The following is a 21,221-nucleotide window of genomic DNA, read 5'->3' as shown; positions in this document are numbered from 1 at the left end:
AACTGTATGTGTTCTTGATAACTATATAAATACCCCAACCCTATTTGAATCTTGTCAGTTTCTTGGCCTCAATGACTTCCTTTGGCACTGAATCCCACAGTCCAATTACACCTCGTGTGGAAAAAGTATTTCCTTTTATCAATTCTGAATTTCCCATCATTTAATTTCCCCTTCTTCTTGTGTTATGAGACAAGGAGAACAGAAGTTCCTTCTTGATATCATTTAATATACATATATAATGATCCTCTTATTCATCTCCTTTCTAAGGTAATAACCCCAATCTTTTTAAACTTTCTTTATATGAGAGCTTTTCCTGGCCCTTAATCATCCTTGTTGCTCTTTTCTGCACCAGGGAGAAATAGGGTGTTAAAAAGAATAATCTTGACTAGAATAGGGGCTTGAAGAAAGAGAGCAGATTGCTACAACCTACATCTTCTCCCCTCACAGTCCTTTGCCCCAGCAAGAGCTGGTCAGAGTTTCAAATTCCAAAAGTTTTCAACAGGAAAAAAAGAACAAATTTTTCATTAAAACATTAATTGAAAAATTCATCCTATTTTTCAATGAACTCCAACATCGACCTATTTTTAAGGTGTATGACCTTAATATAGATAAAGTTTTCGGCATTTCATTTATGCACATAAGAAAGGGATTAGGCAGAATACAAAGGTGCTAAGGATGAAGTGTGGAGGGGTCATCACCCTCCTCCCATTTTGCCTTCAATCCCCTGCTCTCATCTGTTCCATTCATTTTTATATACCCTGCTCCCCCTCCACATGCCTTTTCCAGAACACCTGTTTCTCAGACACACACACACACACACTCTCTCTCTCTCTCTCCAGTGACACCATATCTTCCCCACTCATTTCTCTCTGGATCCCTCCTCCAGCAATACTATTTCCCCCGTACTTTCTTCTCCCATGTACCCCCAACAGCTTCCTCCACCAAGATTCCCTGCAATATGTCAGCTTCTTATTCACATCGGTTTCTTGTTAGTGCTACAGTAGGAATAGGCCTATTGAATTGCTACAGAGAAAGGTCAAACATTGCTATTTAATTACTTCAGTATTTTGAACTGCAGATTTTGTTGATAAAGATATCAAGAACCAAGAAAACGTTCTCAGCCATATTATTACAGTGCATAGGCATTGTAGGTCACATTTTAATCCTGGACTCCTTGATATTGTCACTTTAATTTTAGGATTATGTAGACATCCCTAAACTTGCACTTGAACACAGTACTTCACTCTTGTGTCTCAGCAACATTTCTCTCTTAAATCTTTGAGTTCCAAAAGACTTTGTTGGAGATGGGCAAGGATACAACACGATACCAAAAGCAGCAGGTTTATGAATAATGACTTGCCTAAGGGGAAACGAGGAGTGGGAGTAAAATGCCTTGTAGCTAGATGGGTTAATATTCATTGCACAGTATTGTAGTTGGCATCGCTGAGGCAGCCATAAGGAATGTCATTAGTGGTGTTTAATAGAGTACAACAGTGAGTGGATATAGCTTCACACGTGGTCACAAGTACCAAAAATAAAATGAAATGGAGAGGTAATTAAAAACAAAAAGCTGCCCTTTTGGAAACACTGTTGTATCAATTATATTTTTATGATTATGTCTGTAATTTTTTATCATAGCCCCAATGTATTTTCTTAAAGTGAGTGTCTTTTCCAAATAATGATGAAAGTTAAATGTGTGCAATACATTATTATTATTTAATTATGTGGATAAAAATAACCCTTGCATTATGAGACCAGTAAGGTTATCAGTATTATGCTAGGTGCTTTCCATCCATAGGAGAAGGTGCTGTCCCTGTCCCCAATGGCTTACAACCTAAGGCCTGTATCCTGTCATTTGTTGCTTGTGTACAGACTGCTGTGCCCCCGTGGAGCCCAACTGACATACTATGAATTGCAGGACCAGGATCCATAGGAGAGGGTAGTGGGATACAGAGAGGGTAGTGGGATACAGAGAGGGTAGTGGGATACAAGTGGCCAAGGTAGAGACTAACCATCTTTTGATAATTTTATGATGCAATAATACAAGGGCGTGTGGAGGGTGTATTTTCCATGACATATATAAACTATTTCCAATTACTTATCAACTCTGCCAATATAAGTCTGCTAGGTTTTTGCAGGAGTCTCAGCAGAAGTGGGTGTCCAGGAGAGATTTGAATGTGGAGAGTGTAGTGGTCTTTGAATAGGGACAGTGTGAAGGCCCAGAGATGTTATATGAGGTGAGGACAAACATGTGGAGATGGGCATTATCAGTAGAGGTGAGGAGATGCGTGGTGACACAAAAAGAGACAAGGATGAAGAAGTAGGGAGAGCCAGAATTCTGCAGGGTCTTGAAAGCCAGAACAAAGAGCTTGAATTTGATAAAAATAAGCATTTGATGTAGTTGTGGATGGAGAACCAGTAAAGGGATTCAAAGATGGGGGTGATACGTACAAAATGATGGACAAGTGAAAGGAAAGAGCCAGAGGACAGTGAAAGGTTAAGGAAGAGGGTACAGAAAAATGGGCTAATGTCTCCCTTTTAATCTGGAAGGTTTTTGTACCATTGAGTCAGAGGAAGTGAGTCATTCAATGTGACCCGAATCCTGTAGTAAAATTCAGAAATATTGATTCCTTTCCCTAAATATTGAAAGACACTTCAAATACTGCTGTCATGGATTTAATAATTCACTTTCCTTATCTGTTAATCAAGAAACAGGATTCTGGGAGCATTGAAGATGTGAGTTTTCTGCCTTTTTGATGATAGAGTAGATGAGGGCCAGCTCCAAGTACATTTGCTCCTTAGATAAAGGCAGGATTTGCTTGTGTTGTCCCTCCCTCATCAACTTTGCTGTTCACGCTTTGCAATTAGACCTCACTTGTTTATTAGATGGTTTTAGGGTTATTATAAAAAAATCTCTGCTGAAATGTGCACTATTAAAACCCAGTTTTCAAAAGTTTCTCCAGTGCATAGATGCTTGTTTTCATTTCAGGGCACCTGCTTAATGCAGACTATTGAGGCCAAAGCCTGTTTCACCACTTCATTTTATAAGCAAATGATGTATAGATATGTAAAACTTCCTGTGTTTCCTTCCAAGTAATGCACTGGATTTGCTCTGGGTCTTACTGCACCCTGCTACTAGGAAGAGAAGAGAGATAGAGAAGAAGCAAAGAAATAAAGGTAGTTAGAGTAAATGATAAGAGAAAGGGGAAAAATAAAACAAAACCTCCTGTAATTAAGAGGTGGAAAGGAAGGTGACATATATTTGTTTTGCAATTTTTCAGCCTTGAAAAATACTAATAAATAGAAAATGTAATGACAGAATTAACATTTTGGCCTATCAGAATTCCCGGGAAGGTGTGGAAGTACTTTGTGTAAAGATTTTATTTGCCTTGGAGTAATCTCTAATCTTTATGTTGTCTTTTACAGGCACTATTGCTTATTTGGCTATATTTTCTTTTGGGGCAAATTGACTACCACTTTTATTATGAAATACTATTACAAGTAACCAAAATGGGAAATGTTGTCATTTACAATCAACTTTAAAAACTGCATACTTCACTGTCTGTCCCTGATCAATAATAAACTGAAAAAAGCCAAACTTTATATCCAACACATTGTGTAATTCAAGGTGCTTAAAACTGAAAGTTTCCTTGTTTGTACCACTCTTTCTTTGACTCTCCTGGCAGTTTTATATACCTATTAGCCAGAGGTTTATTGTGCACAGAACTTTAGAACTCTGGTTTATTGAAGAGTAATAGATCCAAAGAGGTGTATTCTGGTCTCATTGAAGACAATGGCAAAACTCCTATTGACTTCAGAGGAAACAGGATTTCCTCCTTGATAGGTAAAGATAATACCTATTGGGACAAATTCTGGCCAGAATTGCACTCCATACAACCCTACTGTGTGACATGTAAGTCAGGGCAGAAATTAGGCCATTGACTCATTACAATTAATGAGAGTTAGGATCCAAATATTCAGAAGTGCCCACTGATTTTGAGTGTCCATCTTGACTACTTCAACCTGATATTCAGAGGTGTGGAGCACTCAATCGCTATTGACTTTGGAAAATCAGACCATAGGTGTCTCAGGTTGGGTACCAAAATTAGTGGACACTTCTAAAAATGTGAGTGTCGGAGCATAAATTCCTGTTCAGTGAGAGGAAATTGATTTCCAGGACCACCATTACATTAATTTATTATTAATTATTTATATTATTGTAGCACCTAGGAGTCCCAGTCACGGACCACCTTGTAAAAAAATAGAAGAAAGAGACAGCCCCGACCCAAAGAGCTTACAATTTAAATAATAGTTCTCTTGTCTTATAACACCCTCCATTGCCCATTTCAAACAAATACCTTTATGCTTTCTCCCAGGCTGCCCCTCATGCCTGGCAGAAGCGCCTCGTAAACATCCACAAAATGAATTCATTATCTTCTTTTGAAACCCTCCTTAAAACTCTTCTTTACCATGAATCCTACAAAAAACTTAATAAGTAGGCTGCTGGTGTGCTCAGATCACTGTCCATCCTACCGACCAATATTGTCTCATTGTTTCCTTGTACTTCCCCGTCAGTCTCTGGATCCATCTGTTGTTTCTGCTCATTTGAGCAGGGACCAGTGTTTTGCTCTGTGTTTTTACAGTGCCTGATGCAAGGGAGATCAGTGGATTGGATGAGATGGGGTGGGATCACTGGGGCAAGTGGAGGTGTTACAGGAGGAAAACATATGAGAAACTTCTGCAGCTATGACCAGGGAGGAGGAGGAGAGAATTGTAAGGGGAAATGTCTGGCAAGCCAAAGGGAGGGAGAAGATCATGTCACATTTTGTTAATTTTCTCTTGTAATAAATCAGCAAGATCCTGTGCAGAGAAAGAGGTGGAGGCAGGAGGAGGGGAGGTTTGAGTTGTGAATCAAAGGTGTTGAAAGGCAGCTAGAATTGCAGGCATAGGATTAGTAGCAGTGCTAATGAGGCCCCCTGCCCCGCAGCAGCCTTTGTGTATCTCTGGCACCTTTTCAAGTGTATTATGCAGTTGACAAAAGGAGGGGTACCAGAGGTCACTCTAGGCATAGGCAAGCATATGTTAACACACACATACAGAGGCCTCCAGCATAGACCATACAGCTGGAAGGCCTGGGCCAGTGGGAGCAGCCTGGGGGTAGCCCACAGCCTGGCCTGGCCCCTGTCAGCCTCTCCATGGAGGAACCCAAGCATGAGAGGATGACCAGATAAGTGGCACACCCTGCCCTCATCCTCCAGCCCCTCTCCGACCCCTATGTCCTGTTCCCCCAGGATCCTAACCCTCACCCTTCCATCTCCCTTCCCCCTGATGTCCTAGCCCATCTGCCACCCAGGGCTCTGCCCTCCCCATCCTATCTCCCACTTCATCTGTTCCCTTCCCCAGTCCTCCAAACCCCCAGGGTCCTGCCCCACTATATCTGGCCCCCTTCTCTAGCATCCTGCCCCATCTGTCCCGTGTCCTATTCCCCCACCCCATCTGTCCTGTGACCTGTTCCCTGCCTCCTGTTTTCCTAATCCTCCTGTTACATTGTGGGGTGCAATTCAGACCAGTGAGGAGTTGTCACTGCCTGCCCTGTAACCTTGGGTGCCTCAATGCTGTGCTGATATAGTTCCCAACCTGGGGCCTTCACAACCCGTCAAACGGCCTGCAGGTCACACCCTGCATATCTATATGCTAGTCAGTCCAGGTTCAGCAACTCTGACGCCAGCAGCCTGGCTACAGCCTCACAGTTTCTACCAGTCTTGGTTACCACTTGCAGGGTGACCCCAACACACTTCCAGTCCAGGATTTTCCCAAAACATTTGTGCTGTAATATCCAGCCTGCTCCTGTACAGTTCAGATATTAAGGTTCAATGCTCCTGTAAAGAGTCAGTATTCAACAGTTTGTTATTTTAACTGGAGTTACCAAACAGTTCAGTTTAAACACAGCACTGGATTGTTTTAGATTAAAGACAAAACACGTTTATTAACAAAGGAAGATAAGATTTTTAAGAGAATTCAAGTATATGAGATGAAGTTGGAAATGGTTACAAGCCAATAAAAGTGAAAACACACATCCACAAGTCTAAAACTTAATCTAGCAAATTTTGGTTCAAGGCTTTTGTTCAAAAAGGCCTTTCTCAACCACAGTTGTCCAGCAAGATGATAACTGACTCTTTTCTTTGTCAGGGTCTCTCCCATGGGCCCACAGGTGCTGGTGCCTCTGTTTTCTGAGTTGAAAGAGAGAGAAAGGTGCAGAGACTCCAAATTCATTTATAATCCAGTGAACCTTTGAAGTAGATTCTTCTGAAGGTTACACCTCAAAAGAAAGTTTATTCAAACAGGAAGGAAGGTGACATGGATTTTGGTGATGAAGGAAGCTCCATGCTCTCTCCTCATAGGCTGTGTTTTCTGAAAAGCAAATTGTTCTGTCTCCTGCTGTCTCCTACCGCTGTTGTCTTGCTGACCCTGTTTACTGCTTATATGTAAATTGAGGTAAACACATTCCTTTGTTTAGTATAGGCCTGTTTAACAACTCCTCCTGATGTACCTGGTTCACACACACACTTTAGTTATAATTCCGGCATATATTCATAACTCTTAATACCTGTCATGTACATACATCACACGAGAATATTCATGATCAATAAGTTATTGGTTTTCAGATGATACCTCACAAAGCATATTTTATATAAAGACTACTACAATAGTGTGTAGTGAATGAATACAGGGGTGATTCAGTCCCAAACCCCTGCAGTCCCATCTCCCCCCATGTCCTGGTTTCCCCCAACTCATTTATCCCCCACTGCATCTTGAACCCCATGTCCCATTTTTCCTGTATCTCCCCCTGGGTTCTAGCCCCATCCCCACTCCGTATCCAGACTCAGTTCCCCTGTAATATCCCTCCCACATTTTTCCATCCTTGTACTGCATACCCCCTCAGCCTCATGTTGGGGACATCTCCCCCCCACAGGCTGGGTCAGCTTCTCTTACACCCTAGCATGACTTTTGGAGTGATACCCAGAAACTTTCACTCAACATGGAGGGGACAAGAGGGCAGATGGAGTCATCACCTAAGACCCATTGCTCCCCGGTTGCAAAATCTGGCTACACCACGGAGTGGGATTCAGTTAATTGGAAAAGCAGAGTTTTTTCAGGAAGTCAGCTGGCTCTGGGCATGGGCACCTAGTAACCCAATGAGCTCGGCTGGGCCCAATAAACTCTCACTAAGGACTGGTCTACACTAGAAAATTAAAAAATCTACACCCCTGAGTGACATACTTAAGATACAGAGGGGTAGCCATGTTAGTCTGTATACAGCAGAAACAACAGGAGTCCTGTAGCACTTTAAAGACTAACAAATTTAATTTCTGCAGACATAAGCTTTCGTGGGCTGCAACCCACTTCATCAGATGCAAGAAATAGAAATCAGAAAAGTGGTATATATATACATCCAAGGGTAAGGAACAACAATGGGGAAGGGTAGGAGTTAGCAAAGTCCATTCAGTTAGAGTAGATGAGGCCTATCCACAACCATTGATTAGAAGGTGAGAATGTGTGAACAGTGACAATTACTTCTTGTAATGAGATAACCATTCCAAGTCCCTATTCAGACGCAGTTTGATTGTGTCAAGTTTGCATACGAGTTCCAGCTCTGCAGTTTCTCGCTGCAGTCTGTTTTTGAAGTTTTTTTGTTTAAGTATGGCAACTTTCAAGTCAGCTACAGAGTGTCCTGGGAGATTGAAGTGCTCTCCGACTGGTTTATGGATGTTACCATTTTTTATGTCTGATTTGTGTCCATTTATTCTTTTGCGTAGTGACAGTTCGGTTTGGCCAATGTACATGGCAGAGGGGCATTGCTGGCACATGATGACATATATTACATTAGTAGATGTGCAGGTGAATGAGCTCCTTATGGTGTGGCTGATGTGGTTAGGACCTGTGATGGTGTCACTAGAGTTGATGTGCAGGCAGAGCTGGCAACGGGGTTTGTTGCAGGGATAGGTTCCTGGGTTAGTGTTCTTGTTGTATGGTGTACGGTTGCTGGTGAGTATTTGCTTCAGGTTGGGGGCTGTCTGGAGGCAAGGATAGGTCTGCCTCCCATGGCTTGAACGAGTGAGGAATCATCTGCTCAGATAGGTTGTAGATCCTTAATGATGTGTTGGAGAGATTTTAGCTGGGGGCTGTATGTAATGGCCAGTGGTGTTCTGTTGTTTCCTTTGTTGGGTCTGTCCTGTAGTAGCAACCAGATACAATATAAGAAGAACACTAACCCAGGAACATGCCACTCCTGCACTGACTTGGGGGAAACCTGGACCCACCATCTACAGCAGGTTCCAATCCAGGAACTCTCAATCCAACAGCTCAGGTCTTTATTCTCCCAGCCCTTGCTGCATCTTCCCTAGACTGTTTCCTACCTTGCCTATTCCAGGCTCCTACCATCCGGTATCAGGGAATGGAAGTGTTGCCAGCTCCCTGGCTTTATAGAAGCCATGCTTGTTTCTGCCCAGTGAAATTCTTCCCCAGTTAAGCCTTATTGCATTCTAGCTCCCCTCCAGGTGCAGCCTATAGCTAATTGGTCTCTCTTGCCTATATTAACCTCTACATAGCTAATGTGGGGTGATTGCCCCATCACAGTTCACCTTCCTAAGCGGCATCTGTCTTTGTGGTATAAGTTGAGACAAAGGCCAGAAATGCTGAAATATTGTGAAAGAAGCCTGTTCTCATAAGATTTCCATACAAATTTATCAGACTCAGAAGGGATTGAGAAACTTCATATAAGCATCTGACCTTGAACTCTGAGTCCTTTGAAGTTTACCAAAGCTAACATTGCATGTACTTTGGAAAATCAAAACAATTTAGGGCTAGATTCCAAACTCCAATGCGAGGAGTGCATTTCAAATAAATTTTACAAGGTATCGGAGGGTGTGCTAACCATGTCTGAAATTAAAATTTCTCCCATGAAGTATGAATTTAAATCTTCACAACTGATGTGCTCAATTTAGTCCCAATGGGCTATTGTCACTATAGAGGTTAGATACAAGTCACTAGACTTTCAGTAAATGTTCCAATATGCCATTTTTTTTCCGCAGCTGGGATCCTTAAATAGCTTGTAGTTGAAAATTAATGAAGCAGCAATAGAAAGGTAAATTCAGAATAAATTAACAGGTAATGTGGTTTTAGTCCCACTCTAGCATCTATTGAATTACACTGAAATATTCTCATTGACTTCAGTGGGAGTTAGTTTCTGAACATGATAGCCAATGAAGATAAAACAATCCATACTTGGTAAAAAAAAATTTTTTTTTTAAATCTTTAGCCAGACAAAAAGAAAGAACCCACAGAAAATATTTGGTACTCAGCAATTTCTACAGAAAGGTTTACAGAGAACTTTAGATTAGCAGGATATGAGAGGTTTGTTTTCATAATTAAACAATCTTTTTCTGAGTTGTTCCTACTAATCAAATATAACTAATCTAATTTCATTTAGCTACCTAACAAACAGAAAACTGGTTTGAACAATTTGAAAAACCAACACTACTTCTATTGTTTTTGAATGTGTCATGCCTGAATAAAAAGAATATCTGTGTTATTAAAATAAACACTGAAAACAAATAGGATATTTTATGCCATTACTTGAGTCTGCAAAAGACAGCAAGCTACATAAACTGGTTGTGTGCCAAGGTAACCTATCTTGCAGTGAGGTAAGAAAGATGAAAGAGCCCATTAAGTTAAGGGAGGAGGGTAACCACACCTGCCCTGCAGATTGCTGGAGAGATTTGTTTGGCAGGGCTGAGGGTAGAGAGGAACTCATGGAAATAAGGTCTCTATTAATGTGGCAGCCCGATTTGTACTAGGGCAGGAGAGAAATCAGGAATTATAAGCTTTATGGGAAGGTGGGTCCAGAACTAGTTTCTTTCCAAGTACAATTATTAACAGCCATCATTGAAAGGCAGGGTGGTCACAGTGTTGCCAATCCCAAGTGTTCAAAAATCATGAGTCAGGCCTGAAGAAATCATGAGATTGGCTTAAAACTTACTCTCTCTATATATATATACAAATATATGGTTTCTTTTTTTCTTTTTTCTTTTTCTTTCTTGCCTTCAGGTTTATGAGCAACCATGAGCAATAGAAACTTAATTTTTTAAAGAAAAAAATAGAAGTAGAGACTTTCTTGATGCCAGAAGCAGCAGCTTTAAGAAAAGCCCCAAATATCGCATGACTCCTAATAAAATCATGATACTGGGCAATACTGGGATTGGAAGGTTGTCTCTTCTATTCCCCTCCACCCGACTACCAGGAGGGACTCTTAGGCTTGATGAGCCCATGGTTTTTTGCTGACTGATTGAGATCTCCCTCTAGTGTTCTGAGGACCAAATTAACTTGTGGACCTCATTGCCATGATATTATTATTATTATTATTGAAGAAAACTGCTTACCAAGATTTTTTTAAAAAGAATTAGGCACATGGAAATAAGCACAGTATCAACATTTACATTATCTAGAAAAAAATTAAAAGGCTGTCTGTCTATGTGCCTCATGTATTAAGTGAATGACAGCAGGCATCAAGAAGAAATATGACTAAGATGAGACATGATAAAAAGATTAAAATAATAAATTGCATAAAGACCATAGTTCTTCTTCTGTGCTCCTTGTCTCATAACACAAGAACAAAGGACTGAATATTCAATTAAATTTTAAAAAGTGGGAAATTCGAAACCAATAAAAGGAAATCCTTTTTTCACATGTGTGATTAAACTGTAGAATGTGTTACCACAAGAAATTGTTGAGGTCAAGAATTTAACAAGTTCTTAAAAAGGATTGGCTATTTATAGAGCTGTCAAGAATATCTGGAGTTATCACAGTTAATGCTAACAAACAGTTTGGAAGGGATTTTAAACTTCAAGGTTTAAGCCTATCTCTAAGTATTAGAGATTAGGATGAGACCTAAACTGAATGCAGATTATCCCTACATCAAACCACTGTGGGGTTCTGAGGCCTTCCTCTGAAGTATCTGGTACTGCCCCCGTCAGAGACAAGATACCTGGTGGATGTTGGGTCTGAGCTAGCATGTCAATTCCCTCCCATGTTCTTATCAAGGTGCTGATTCTGCTTCCACTTTAGTCAATGAGAGTTTTGCCAATGATGGTTGGAGCAGGACTGGACCTTAAGTACGGAGCTGGGTGCAGGGTATCTGAGTAGGTGGATCTAGGCTGTTCTTGTATGAGAATTCCATGCTCATGTGGCTTTGAGATTGAAGTCCTTAAACACAGAGGAATACAAACAACTAACACAATGGTCCAGAGTATGAAAACAGCCTTTTGCACTTAATAACCTGGAAAACTAAATATGGATCTTCACTTAGAATGTGTGATCAATTAGATGAACAAACTGCTCATAGAAGAGTTATCTAGTGGGCTTCAAGTAGCTTTAATTTGGTCTACTTCACATCAACTTTTAAACTATCTAGTAAAAATACAAAACTCACAAAGAGATTTGTTGATGTGAGGTAGACCAAATTAAAGTCAGCCTATTTTTAGGAGGGCTAGAGAGGAGAGTTGAGCATCAGAGACAGATTTCAGATTTTTGAACCTCTGGATAGATTGCCAAGTGAGATACACTGTGTGAGTGAAGTTAACATTACTCATGGACTTCAACAAATTGCTGTCACTGTACACGTCCTGGGGTCTGTGGCTGCCCCGTCCTCCAACTCTTTTGTTACATGAGGGAAGGCTATGAAATCAGGCTTTACCCCCCACTTAGGAACACTGAGGACTGCTGGGACAACATCACAAACCCAACAGCGGCTCCTGTCTTCAGCTTTTTATTTTTAGTATGGTGCATTTATGGATTGTGAGGTGGGTGAGGATTTAGTTAGAATCATAAAGTAAGTTTATATGATTATTGTGATAGAGAGATGAATTGCAGACTATTAGCAGGGAAGTGGATATAGGTTGCCATGGCAAGATTTTGGAGGTGAAGAATATTTGCCAGTGGGTATCACAAGCTACTGGAAGGATTCCCTCAGTGGTTAAATTAGATGAGAAAAGGAGGAGGAGAACACCAAAGTTGATGATTGTTGTCACAGAGACAAAATTTGGGGCTGACTCATCTTTGTAATGCATCAGACTAAAATGCTAGAGACAGATAAAGACCTGAACTCATGGCTCAGCCCACCTGTAATTGTAAAACATGGGCTAAAGATCAAGTGCCTTCAGCAATCCAAGAGAGCAGGTATTCCACATAACTGCATTTTAAAGTGTTATTCCTTTTAGAAAAAATGATAAGATTAATGATTAATAGAACACTGGCTGCCATAGCAACTATAATGCAGCTATTGAGGATAACGTCTCATCAGCTGGGTGATTCTTCACTTTTGTTGGACAAACCTATTCCTTTATTTTATGTGCGCCGCTTTATATAAATGACACAAATCAGCAAACAAAGATGTACTATTTGCAATTGATTTTAACAGAGGAAGAGGCTAGCATATGAGTCTAATCTGATAAGCAATGGCTTGCAACTGGAAGCAACAAGATCGGTGAGTATCCTTTCCTTTGTGTGAATTGTTGTATCTGGAGGCAGACTTTGGCTCCATATGGAAAAGGAAATGAAGTCCAGGAATGCACTGTAAGCTTCTTCCCCCTATTTTGTCCTATGAGATCAGGATTTTGGGGTCAAGAAAAGTTCCCCCTGCTGCTTCTTTCCCTACTCTTTGTCTGGGAGCCAGGAATCTCTGTGTTGTAGTCATACTCTGTGGCCTTGGGCAAAGCCACTTAAGCTTTGTGTCTGTTTCTTCCTCTGCAAAGTGGAGGTAGCACTTCCGTACTTCACAGAGGGGTTGGGAAGATTAAATAGTTAAAGTTTGTTCAGCACTTTGAAAACATGAAGCCCTATAAACATTCCAAAGGGCCACTTCTTCCCCAGGGCATATAGGAATTGTAAATGAGACACCAGGGGTTTGGAAGAATTCACCTAATGAAAGAGCAGCCATAGAGCTGACATAAGTGACCTGAAGCTGATGCCCCTTGCAAGCCCCAGCATAGCAGAAGTAGCTGTAGCACTCAGCACTATGGAGATTTTGGGCTACAGACCAGCCTGTAGTCAACCCTGGACAGGCTGCTACAAGATGAAGTACCCCCTGGAGTTGTTCTCATTTACACTAGGGGCCACATTAGCCCTCACAGTAGCCCAGAATCTAGCCAGCACAAAGATGGATCTTCCCCTCCTTTCTTCCTGGGCTGCATTTTCTGTGCTGTGGCTCCCAGGAGATGCAGCACAGAATCTAGCCCAACGTATTTGTATTATTATTTTGTAATGTAATGAGCTCCAGAACAGGGAGGCTCTCTGCCACTTCCTCCCATATTGGGTTCAAAATCCACATCTTTCAGCTTTTGATTAGATAGAAATCTGCAGTGGAAGCTCTGCTTGTGCATCCCAGCACATGATTTGGCCCTCTGACCATAGCATGCACCTCAGCATGCAACAAGAAGAACTGTTAGGTGGAAATCCAACATGGATATATTGCCACTTGCAAATTGTACATTGTAAATTTGTGCAGGTTTTGGTAATCCTCCAATGCTCATGGTTCAAAATTTTTCTAAATGAGCTTCTTAAGACCAGATTTATAAACAGCACTAAGAAACCCATATAGGTAAGATGTTTTAAAACTTAAATTGCTTTGTAAAATATTTTGCAGAGGCATTACCATGAAAGCAACAGTTCAGTGATCTTTTTAAAATGCCATTCTCTCCAGAGAGTTCTCACCTCCCTTCGGTGCCTTTAAAGAAGTTAATGAGATGTTCACTAAAATGGATAAAGAATTGGTCTTCTAAGGGTTTTAAAGAGAAGGGAAAATCTGTGTTGCTTAAAAGTATTATGAAGAGCTTTCATTTTTTATGCATTCATTTTTTTAATATTCTTTCACTTTAGGTCTTAGATGAAAAAATTATTTTTGTAAAAGTGCACGCACCTTGGGAAGTGTTATGCACATATGCCGAGGTTATGCACATCAAATTGCCTCTGCAACCCAATGACCTGAAAACCCGAGATTCAGCTTTCAGCTGGTTTAGTAGATTCTTCCGAGTGGATGAAAATATCATCAAACCAGAGCAAGAATTTTTCACTGCCCCATTTGAAAAGGCCCGTTTGGCTGATTTTTACACTCAAGATAAAGATATCTTCTTCAACCCTGCAACCAGAAGCCGAATTGTAAGTCAATATGAAGATTTAGTCTATTTTTCTGTCTTTAAACCCACACAAAGAAATTTATTTATTTCTCTTTTTTCGATCACAGCAACACAATCACCATCCCCAATAACAAACAACCATCCTAAAACATTAGAAATGTACTGTAGGGAACAATCCTCCATTGAGTGGAGATTGACTGGATAATCTAATAGGGTGAAATTCCAAATCTTTGTCCAATTTGGGTTCCACTTATGCCCCAAAATAGAAATTAAGTGGGACTTAAATAGGGCAGTGGCTTTGTACAGTGAATTTCACTCAGAGAACTTATCCCTCTTTAACTTTTATGATTCTGTGGTGACAAACTTAGAGTTTACATTGCTTATTTACAAATTGCAAGAGATCCAGGACGTTTTGTATTTTTCAGGTTTACTTTATTCTTTCCCGTGTGGAATATGCAATAAGAGACAATGTGAAAAAGTTTGGTATTAACAAACTCCTGGACTCAGGGATTTACAGGGCAGCATTTCCTCTTCACGATGTAAGTTCAATGCTTGGAACAGGTATCTTAGTTGGGAATAAATTTGCATGCTGATTGAAGACTTATGTATGATTCCTATAGCAAAATATGTGTGGGCATTGATTATATTTGTTCACTGACTGCCATATCTGGAAAGAACGGCTGGAAGAAAATTTTCCTTCAATACTCTTTTTCAGAGGACTATTGATTTTTTGAGTAAACAGAATTTTTCACAAAAAGTGTCTTTTCACAGAAGATTTCCATTTTTCTTTGAAAAACCAAACACCCAGAAACTGAAATATTTTGATCTGGAAATGCAGCCGAGGTGCCTGATGGGAGTTGAATGTAGTTCAGTTGCTTCACATCTTTATTCTCTTCAATAGGCCAGGTGCCCCAGCCAGACTATATCTTCTATGATGTACCCTGGCCAGAAACTCCCAGGATGCACCACTTCCACTCTCCAAAAGGGAAAACCAAATGTTCTTTCTCCTTGCCTTTCTTGTTGCCCTATAAAATGAGACTGGAAAAATCCATTACATTCTTAATATAGGTTCACATTTTCACCAAATAAGTTTTCAACCAAACTAGCAAAGAAATGAAGGGTTATCTCCTTCTGTACCTTCTTTTAAATCTAAAACAGATGCTAGAAGTTCTGAATTTATTCTCCAGAGTTTTCAGCCTTCATTGTACTACACCATTGTCCTGAAGCAAAGCACTTGATAGTATATTAGAGGTACTTAAAGTCTATTTTAATTTAGTCTCTTTCTTTAATTAGAATTGATCCTTTTCTATTTATTCTCCCAATCCTAGGCCCCACGCCTGCAAATACTTACATGCATGTTTAACTTTCAGCACATGACTAAGCCCCATTATTTTCAATGAGATGACTCACATAATTAAAGTTGTGTGTGTTCATAACTATTTGCAAGATTGGGGCCTTAATGATAAGCCTCTGTGCTGTCACTGCTTGCTTGCTTCCTACTCCTTTTTGTAAACTGCAATGGAGCTTGGGCTAATAGATTACTCCGGACACTAATCTCACAAATGTAGCTCCTCAGGGATCAGATTTCACACTGCCAATGGGGCCACAGTGGCACTGGTTGGTACAGTTACAGTCTACTCATGTTAACTGGTTCAGCTGCCCATAAAGATTGGGTACTGTAAGTGGTTATTTTAATGGGACAGTGTTTCCATATTCATTCTCTTTTGCAGTCTAGATTCAACCACAGGTCAGAGGACCTCAACTGCCCTAATGAACGGTATCTTCTTTACAAGGAATGGGCTCACCCTCGAAGTATTTACAAACTGCAGCCATTGGATCTTGTCAGGTGGGGTACGCATGTGATCAGTACAATTCTGAAGGACCTAGGAATTCACATAACATTTTCACTTTTTGGTACATTGAAGATTCATGGCTTGATTCTAATTGTAGATACGTATGCCCATATCTGCACACACATTTGAGCAGGCTCTGGTTTTGACTTTATAAGATACAGGCACATGCCTATGTAATCAATCAAAACTGTGCTTCAGTGAGAAGCAGTCATCACATGCAAACGTATAAAATTGTGCAAATTCACAGAAACGGTTAGCTGTTGTACTTCTGCTGTCACACAGTGTAAGCCATAAAAATATGAAGATAGAGTCTAGCCCTAATTATTTGGAATAGACAGCAGTCTGAGAAAGAAATGTGGATTTCTTTGCATTTTCAAATATTTTTCTCCCCACAGGAAATATTATGGAGAGAAAATTGGGATATATTTTGCTTGGCTTGGTTTTTACACTCAGATGCTGATCATAGCAGCAATAGTAGGACTTGCCTGTTTTTTGTATGGATACATAACAAAGGACAACTGCACGTGGAGGTACCGAATGGACAGTTCAAATGTATTTTCATATAGACACAGTTCTGAATACTCACAAAGAGCGTAGAGTTTGCTAGGCATAAAAAATGTGAATCTTGATAGTAATCCCATGTTTTAATTCATGGTATTAGTGAATGAACACTGAAAAAGGAAATGACAAGCATATATCAGGGCTACAAGAACATTACTGGGCCTTCTAGCCCAAGGGACATGAAAATCCTCCTAAGCTCCCTTATTGCTTCTACTTCCCTTGCATTCTCCTTTCTCGTTGTGCATGTTCCCTCCTCTACTCACTGTCCTTCCTCTCCTCCCTGACATATTGTAAGCAAACAAAGAGCCATATCATACCATCAGCTTTTAAGCACAACTCCCTATTGAAATCAGTGGGGAGTTCTGCTATAAAACTCATGGCATATTGTGGCCCAAAGGCTTTACAAATCACAATGTCCACATTTATGTCAAATAAAAAGTACATGGAACAAAAAGGGCAGATGAGCAAAATGATTAAAGCAACTAGAACATTAAAAGGGCACCCAAAATATAAATCAGTTTTCTGTTTTCAAAATAAAGAATACATAAAAGGAAATTAAAAATAGAGAAAGAAAATGACAATAAATCCTGGGGAGAAAATAAAGAATACAGCATGGTATCTGACACAGAATCAAATCGTTATTATATTTTTGGAAACTCAACTACCATGGATGGAAAGGGCTTGCTAAGGACCTGATCCAATACTTAGTCAATCAATTAAATGATTCCCATTGACTTTACTGAGTGGTAGATCAATCCCTGTGCGAACAAAACCAAGTTAATGGAAAAACAAATACAGAGACTAAGAATAGCAACTGGCTTGGATCTGAAGTTAAAGATGTAATAATGTACAGGGCAAAAAAGTAATAGACTGACATGAAATATTACAATGACTTGTATTTAAAATTTTGCTTTTTCATTCTTTATAATTTGACATTTCTATGTGAATCTACATATAATGTAAAAATATAAAGAAAGCAGTAAAAAATCAAAACTTCAGCACAAGTTACTATAACATGTCCATTTATGTTTGTTACTCCCTAAGGGAGAGCAAAAACTTTATCATAGGGTGAAGTTCACATATGCGTGGAGGGCCTGTTAAAAGGCCCTGCTTGGAACTCAAGCCCTTCGTTCCCCTTCTTCTATAGGAGAACAGGCAGAACAGCAGCACAGGGGAAACTTCTGCTCCCCCTTTACACCCTGCAGAGAGACAGTGGTGGGGAAGGGGTTACTGGATCTGCACTTATGCAGATCCGAACCCCTTCAGTCATTTTGGCTGCTCCGTTCTGCTCCATTTTGGCTGCAGCCATTCCATGGCCTGAAGAGAATTCCTCCCTTTTCCACCCTCAGACCTCCCCTACTACCATGCTCAAACTGAACACTGTGGGGTGGATTTGCCTATCGTATATCAGGTAAAAGAGTTATCCTGAAACCCTTAAAATGTGAAGAGTGGGATTTTATAAATCTTGTTCTTAATATGATTTGTTTTAGAGAATAGCACCAAGAGCAATGGGATATAATTCCTTCCATTCCACATAATCTAATTTGCAGTATATTGAAGACTAAGAGTGGAAGTGCACATTGTCTGAAAGCTGTGCACTTAGCAACTTATTCCTTATTTCACTGAGTTATCACACCCTCTACAAGCATTAAAGATAGCTTGAGTTTCGTGCTTGTATGATTGATTGATTGATTTTATTTTTAGCCAAGAAGTGTGTGATCCCAACATAGGCGGCAACATCATAATGTGCCCTCAGTGTGATCAGGAATGTACATACTGGAACCTCACTATTACCTGTGAATCCTCAAAGGTAACGTGCCATTTACATTCTACAGAAGTGGGTTTTTCTAAGTTCATTTGCAATAGCCTTTGTATTTTCTTCTACACCATCCATGGGGTAAAGTAACAGCAGTGTTATTCCGCCACCAGTGTACAGGAGGTGGATTCCCTCCTCCGCCTTGGAGCCGTGGAAGAGGTTCCTCCACGGGAAAGGGGAAAGGGTTTTTACTCACATTATTTCCTCATCCCCAAGGCAAAGGGGGGCCTGAGACCCATATTAGACCTCCGCCGTCTGAACAAATTCATTAGATACCTCAGGTTCCGTATGGTTTCCCGAGCCTCCATCATTCCTGCTCTAGATCCAGAGGACTGGTACGCTGCCCTCGACTTAAAGGATGCTTATTTTCATATTTCTATCCTTCCCGGTCACAGACAGTTCCTCAGGTTCATGGTAGCTGGTTCCCATTACCAGTTCTCAGCCCTGCCCTTTGGCCTCTCGTCCGCCCCCAGGGTGTTCACAAAATGCATGGCGGTAGTGGCGGCTCACCTGCGCTGCAGAGGGGTCCAGATCTTCCCCTACCTGGATGATTGGCTGATCCGGGGCAGGTCCAGGGCCAGCGTGAGGAACAGCCTGGCACTCACCTGCACGACATGCACCAGACTGGGGCTGCTCATAAACGAGCAGAAGTTCACCCTCACCCCAGTGCAGCGCATAGACTTTATCAGGGCCACCCTGGACACCATCCAGGCCAGAGCCTTCCTCCCACAACCTCGCTTCGAGGCGATGGCAGCCATAATCAGCGATCTCCACAGGTCCCCCACGACGACAGCCAGGCAAGATTACTATTTCTTCAGCACAACAGTATGAAGGGCACAAGAGAGAAACATGTGAAAAAGGAAATGGCATAGTTACCATATCAGAACTGTTCTCTTATTAAATAGGTTGATGTTTTTCATGTCACTTCTTGTTCATCAGAATTACGTGTTCATTTGCTCTGTGTGTGTGTGTGTGTGTGTGTGTGTGAGAGAGAGAGAGAGAGAGAGAGAGAGAGAGAGAGAGAGAGAGAAATACAATGTATGTGTGTCATGTCAACTGAAATTCCTCACACTCACATACTGGCTCTCCTCTTCCAGTACAGTAAATTGGTGGAACATTGATACTACAGCATTTGTGTACCCTTTTCCTGTACTAGGAGAAAAGGTAGAGATTGTTTATTAAACCACATAAAAGCTCAAAACTAAAATCAAAATGAGCAACAATCAACTTCTGTTCTTGTCCCATGTAGAAAAATTACTGATCCATTATCGCTAAAGCCTTTATTTTTTAATTCTTTACAGAAACTGTGTATATTTGATAGCTTCGGAACGCTAGTATTTGCCGTATTTATGGGAATATGGGGTAAGTTGATTTCAAGATTTTGCATTTTGTCTACAGTTTTGTCATCTAATTTTGGCTAAACTTAAGGCATCAGCGAAAAAGTGTATCTAAATGTACTATTATTTCCATTTCTAGTCTTCAGCAATATTATAGTAGAGAAGTCATACACACAAAATTAAGCATGTACAGTAATTCTTTTTAGCATTATTAGGGGACAGATTTTAGAATTTCCAAGAGCAGATAGGAAAGTTGCTTTTCAGTGTTTGCTTCATCCTTTCAGACTTGGAGAAAAGTAAGAAGAAGGGATTAGACTGCCCAATGTTAAGCCAGCAGGAGCCATGTTCTTAAGCATGTCTGGCAAAGGAAATGTTTTTCTCCAAGGAATCTTGGAGCTGTCTATTCCAACAGCTGTGTGACTGAGGAGGTCATGGGAAAAATAGAGCCATTTATTATACACTTTAGTAATTATTTCTTTCCTTCTTCATTTATGTAATTGATTTGCTAAACATGCAGCAGTTATAATCACTAGGGACATCTCATGGGAGAGTAAATGTCACTTTAATCATTGACTGATTCTATTCTGTACTGGATTCAATGGACAAGGCAAAGTTTATTTTTCTAGCAAGTGTCTTGTTTCACTGGACAGTAGGGGCACAATCAGAATTTTCTTAAGAAGGGAGCCCAGGTTACCTGCCAAGTAGCAAAGATCACAGTATTTGCTACATTCCCAATTTCCTCATTGGCAGGATTCTGCTTTACACATGTGTTGCTTTCCAGGAGGTGTGCACATGTTTATGGGGTTCCCCTCCCATTCCCCTATCCCCCCACTTCACAATGCCAACCATGTCATCACCAAGCCAACATCTCTTCTTCCAGAGCAAGTCTGGAAATGGATGTGATGGAGAAGGCAGTGTGAAATGGGAGCCCACGATTCAGGGAAGTGGAGAGCCAGGTCCGGGACTCCTCCCACTTCCCCTCCCACCAGAGAGATGGGGACTGTGAATTAGTAGTATCAACATTGGTCAATGGCTGAGGGAGGGACCTGAGGGAGGGACCTGAGGAATCCCCTCCCCCCATTTTGAGCCTTTGCTGGATTGTCCATATTAGCAAGGTAGCTAATTGGATTTAACTATATCACTTAACGAGAGTAGTAACTTGTTGGTGATTAAAAAGTAATTGACTAGGAAGTTAGTCAACAAAGTCACAGAAGTAAGTTTTATGTTATTGGTAGTGCTGCATGAAGGGTAATGTACAGAAGACAACTACTGTAACGTTTTAGAGCACTATGTCAGGTTGATAAGGAAAGGTTAATATGCTTGTTATTATAAAACATGTTGTACCTTGATCTTTGGATAATTAACTCAATATAAAGTGCTTTAAAGTAACTATTTCTTTAAAATAATTAAGTTAAATATGATTCTTTTAAGAACTTTCAAAGGTATACTATACTCCAGATACCAG

At 40.5% G+C, this 21,221-nt stretch overlaps 1 protein-coding gene across 1 annotated transcript in view; it reads left to right on the top strand.

Moving 5' to 3' along the window:
• Nucleotides 1-21,221, top strand: part of ANO6 (anoctamin 6) — a 112,146-nt gene that overhangs the window by 61,984 nt on the left and 28,941 nt on the right. Inside the window, exons 4-10 of the mRNA XM_067564163.1 lie at nt 12,476-12,541; nt 13,933-14,211; nt 14,615-14,728; nt 15,920-16,035; nt 16,438-16,572; nt 18,308-18,413; nt 19,721-19,781. Of these exons, the coding sequence (XP_067420264.1) occupies nt 12,476-12,541; nt 13,933-14,211; nt 14,615-14,728; nt 15,920-16,035; nt 16,438-16,572; nt 18,308-18,413; nt 19,721-19,781 (877 nt within the window). The remainder of the gene's footprint in view (nt 1-12,475; nt 12,542-13,932; nt 14,212-14,614; nt 14,729-15,919; nt 16,036-16,437; nt 16,573-18,307; nt 18,414-19,720; nt 19,782-21,221) is intronic.

Source organism: Emydura macquarii, unplaced genomic scaffold (assembly GCF_026122565.2).
Source record: "Emydura macquarii macquarii isolate MOO-44397 ecotype Brisbane River unplaced genomic scaffold, CSIRO-AGI_Emac_v2 contig_2636, whole genome shotgun sequence".
Classification (NCBI taxonomy): domain Eukaryota; kingdom Metazoa; phylum Chordata; order Testudines; family Chelidae; genus Emydura; species Emydura macquarii.
This window is presented reverse-complemented; position numbering and strand designations above follow the sequence as displayed.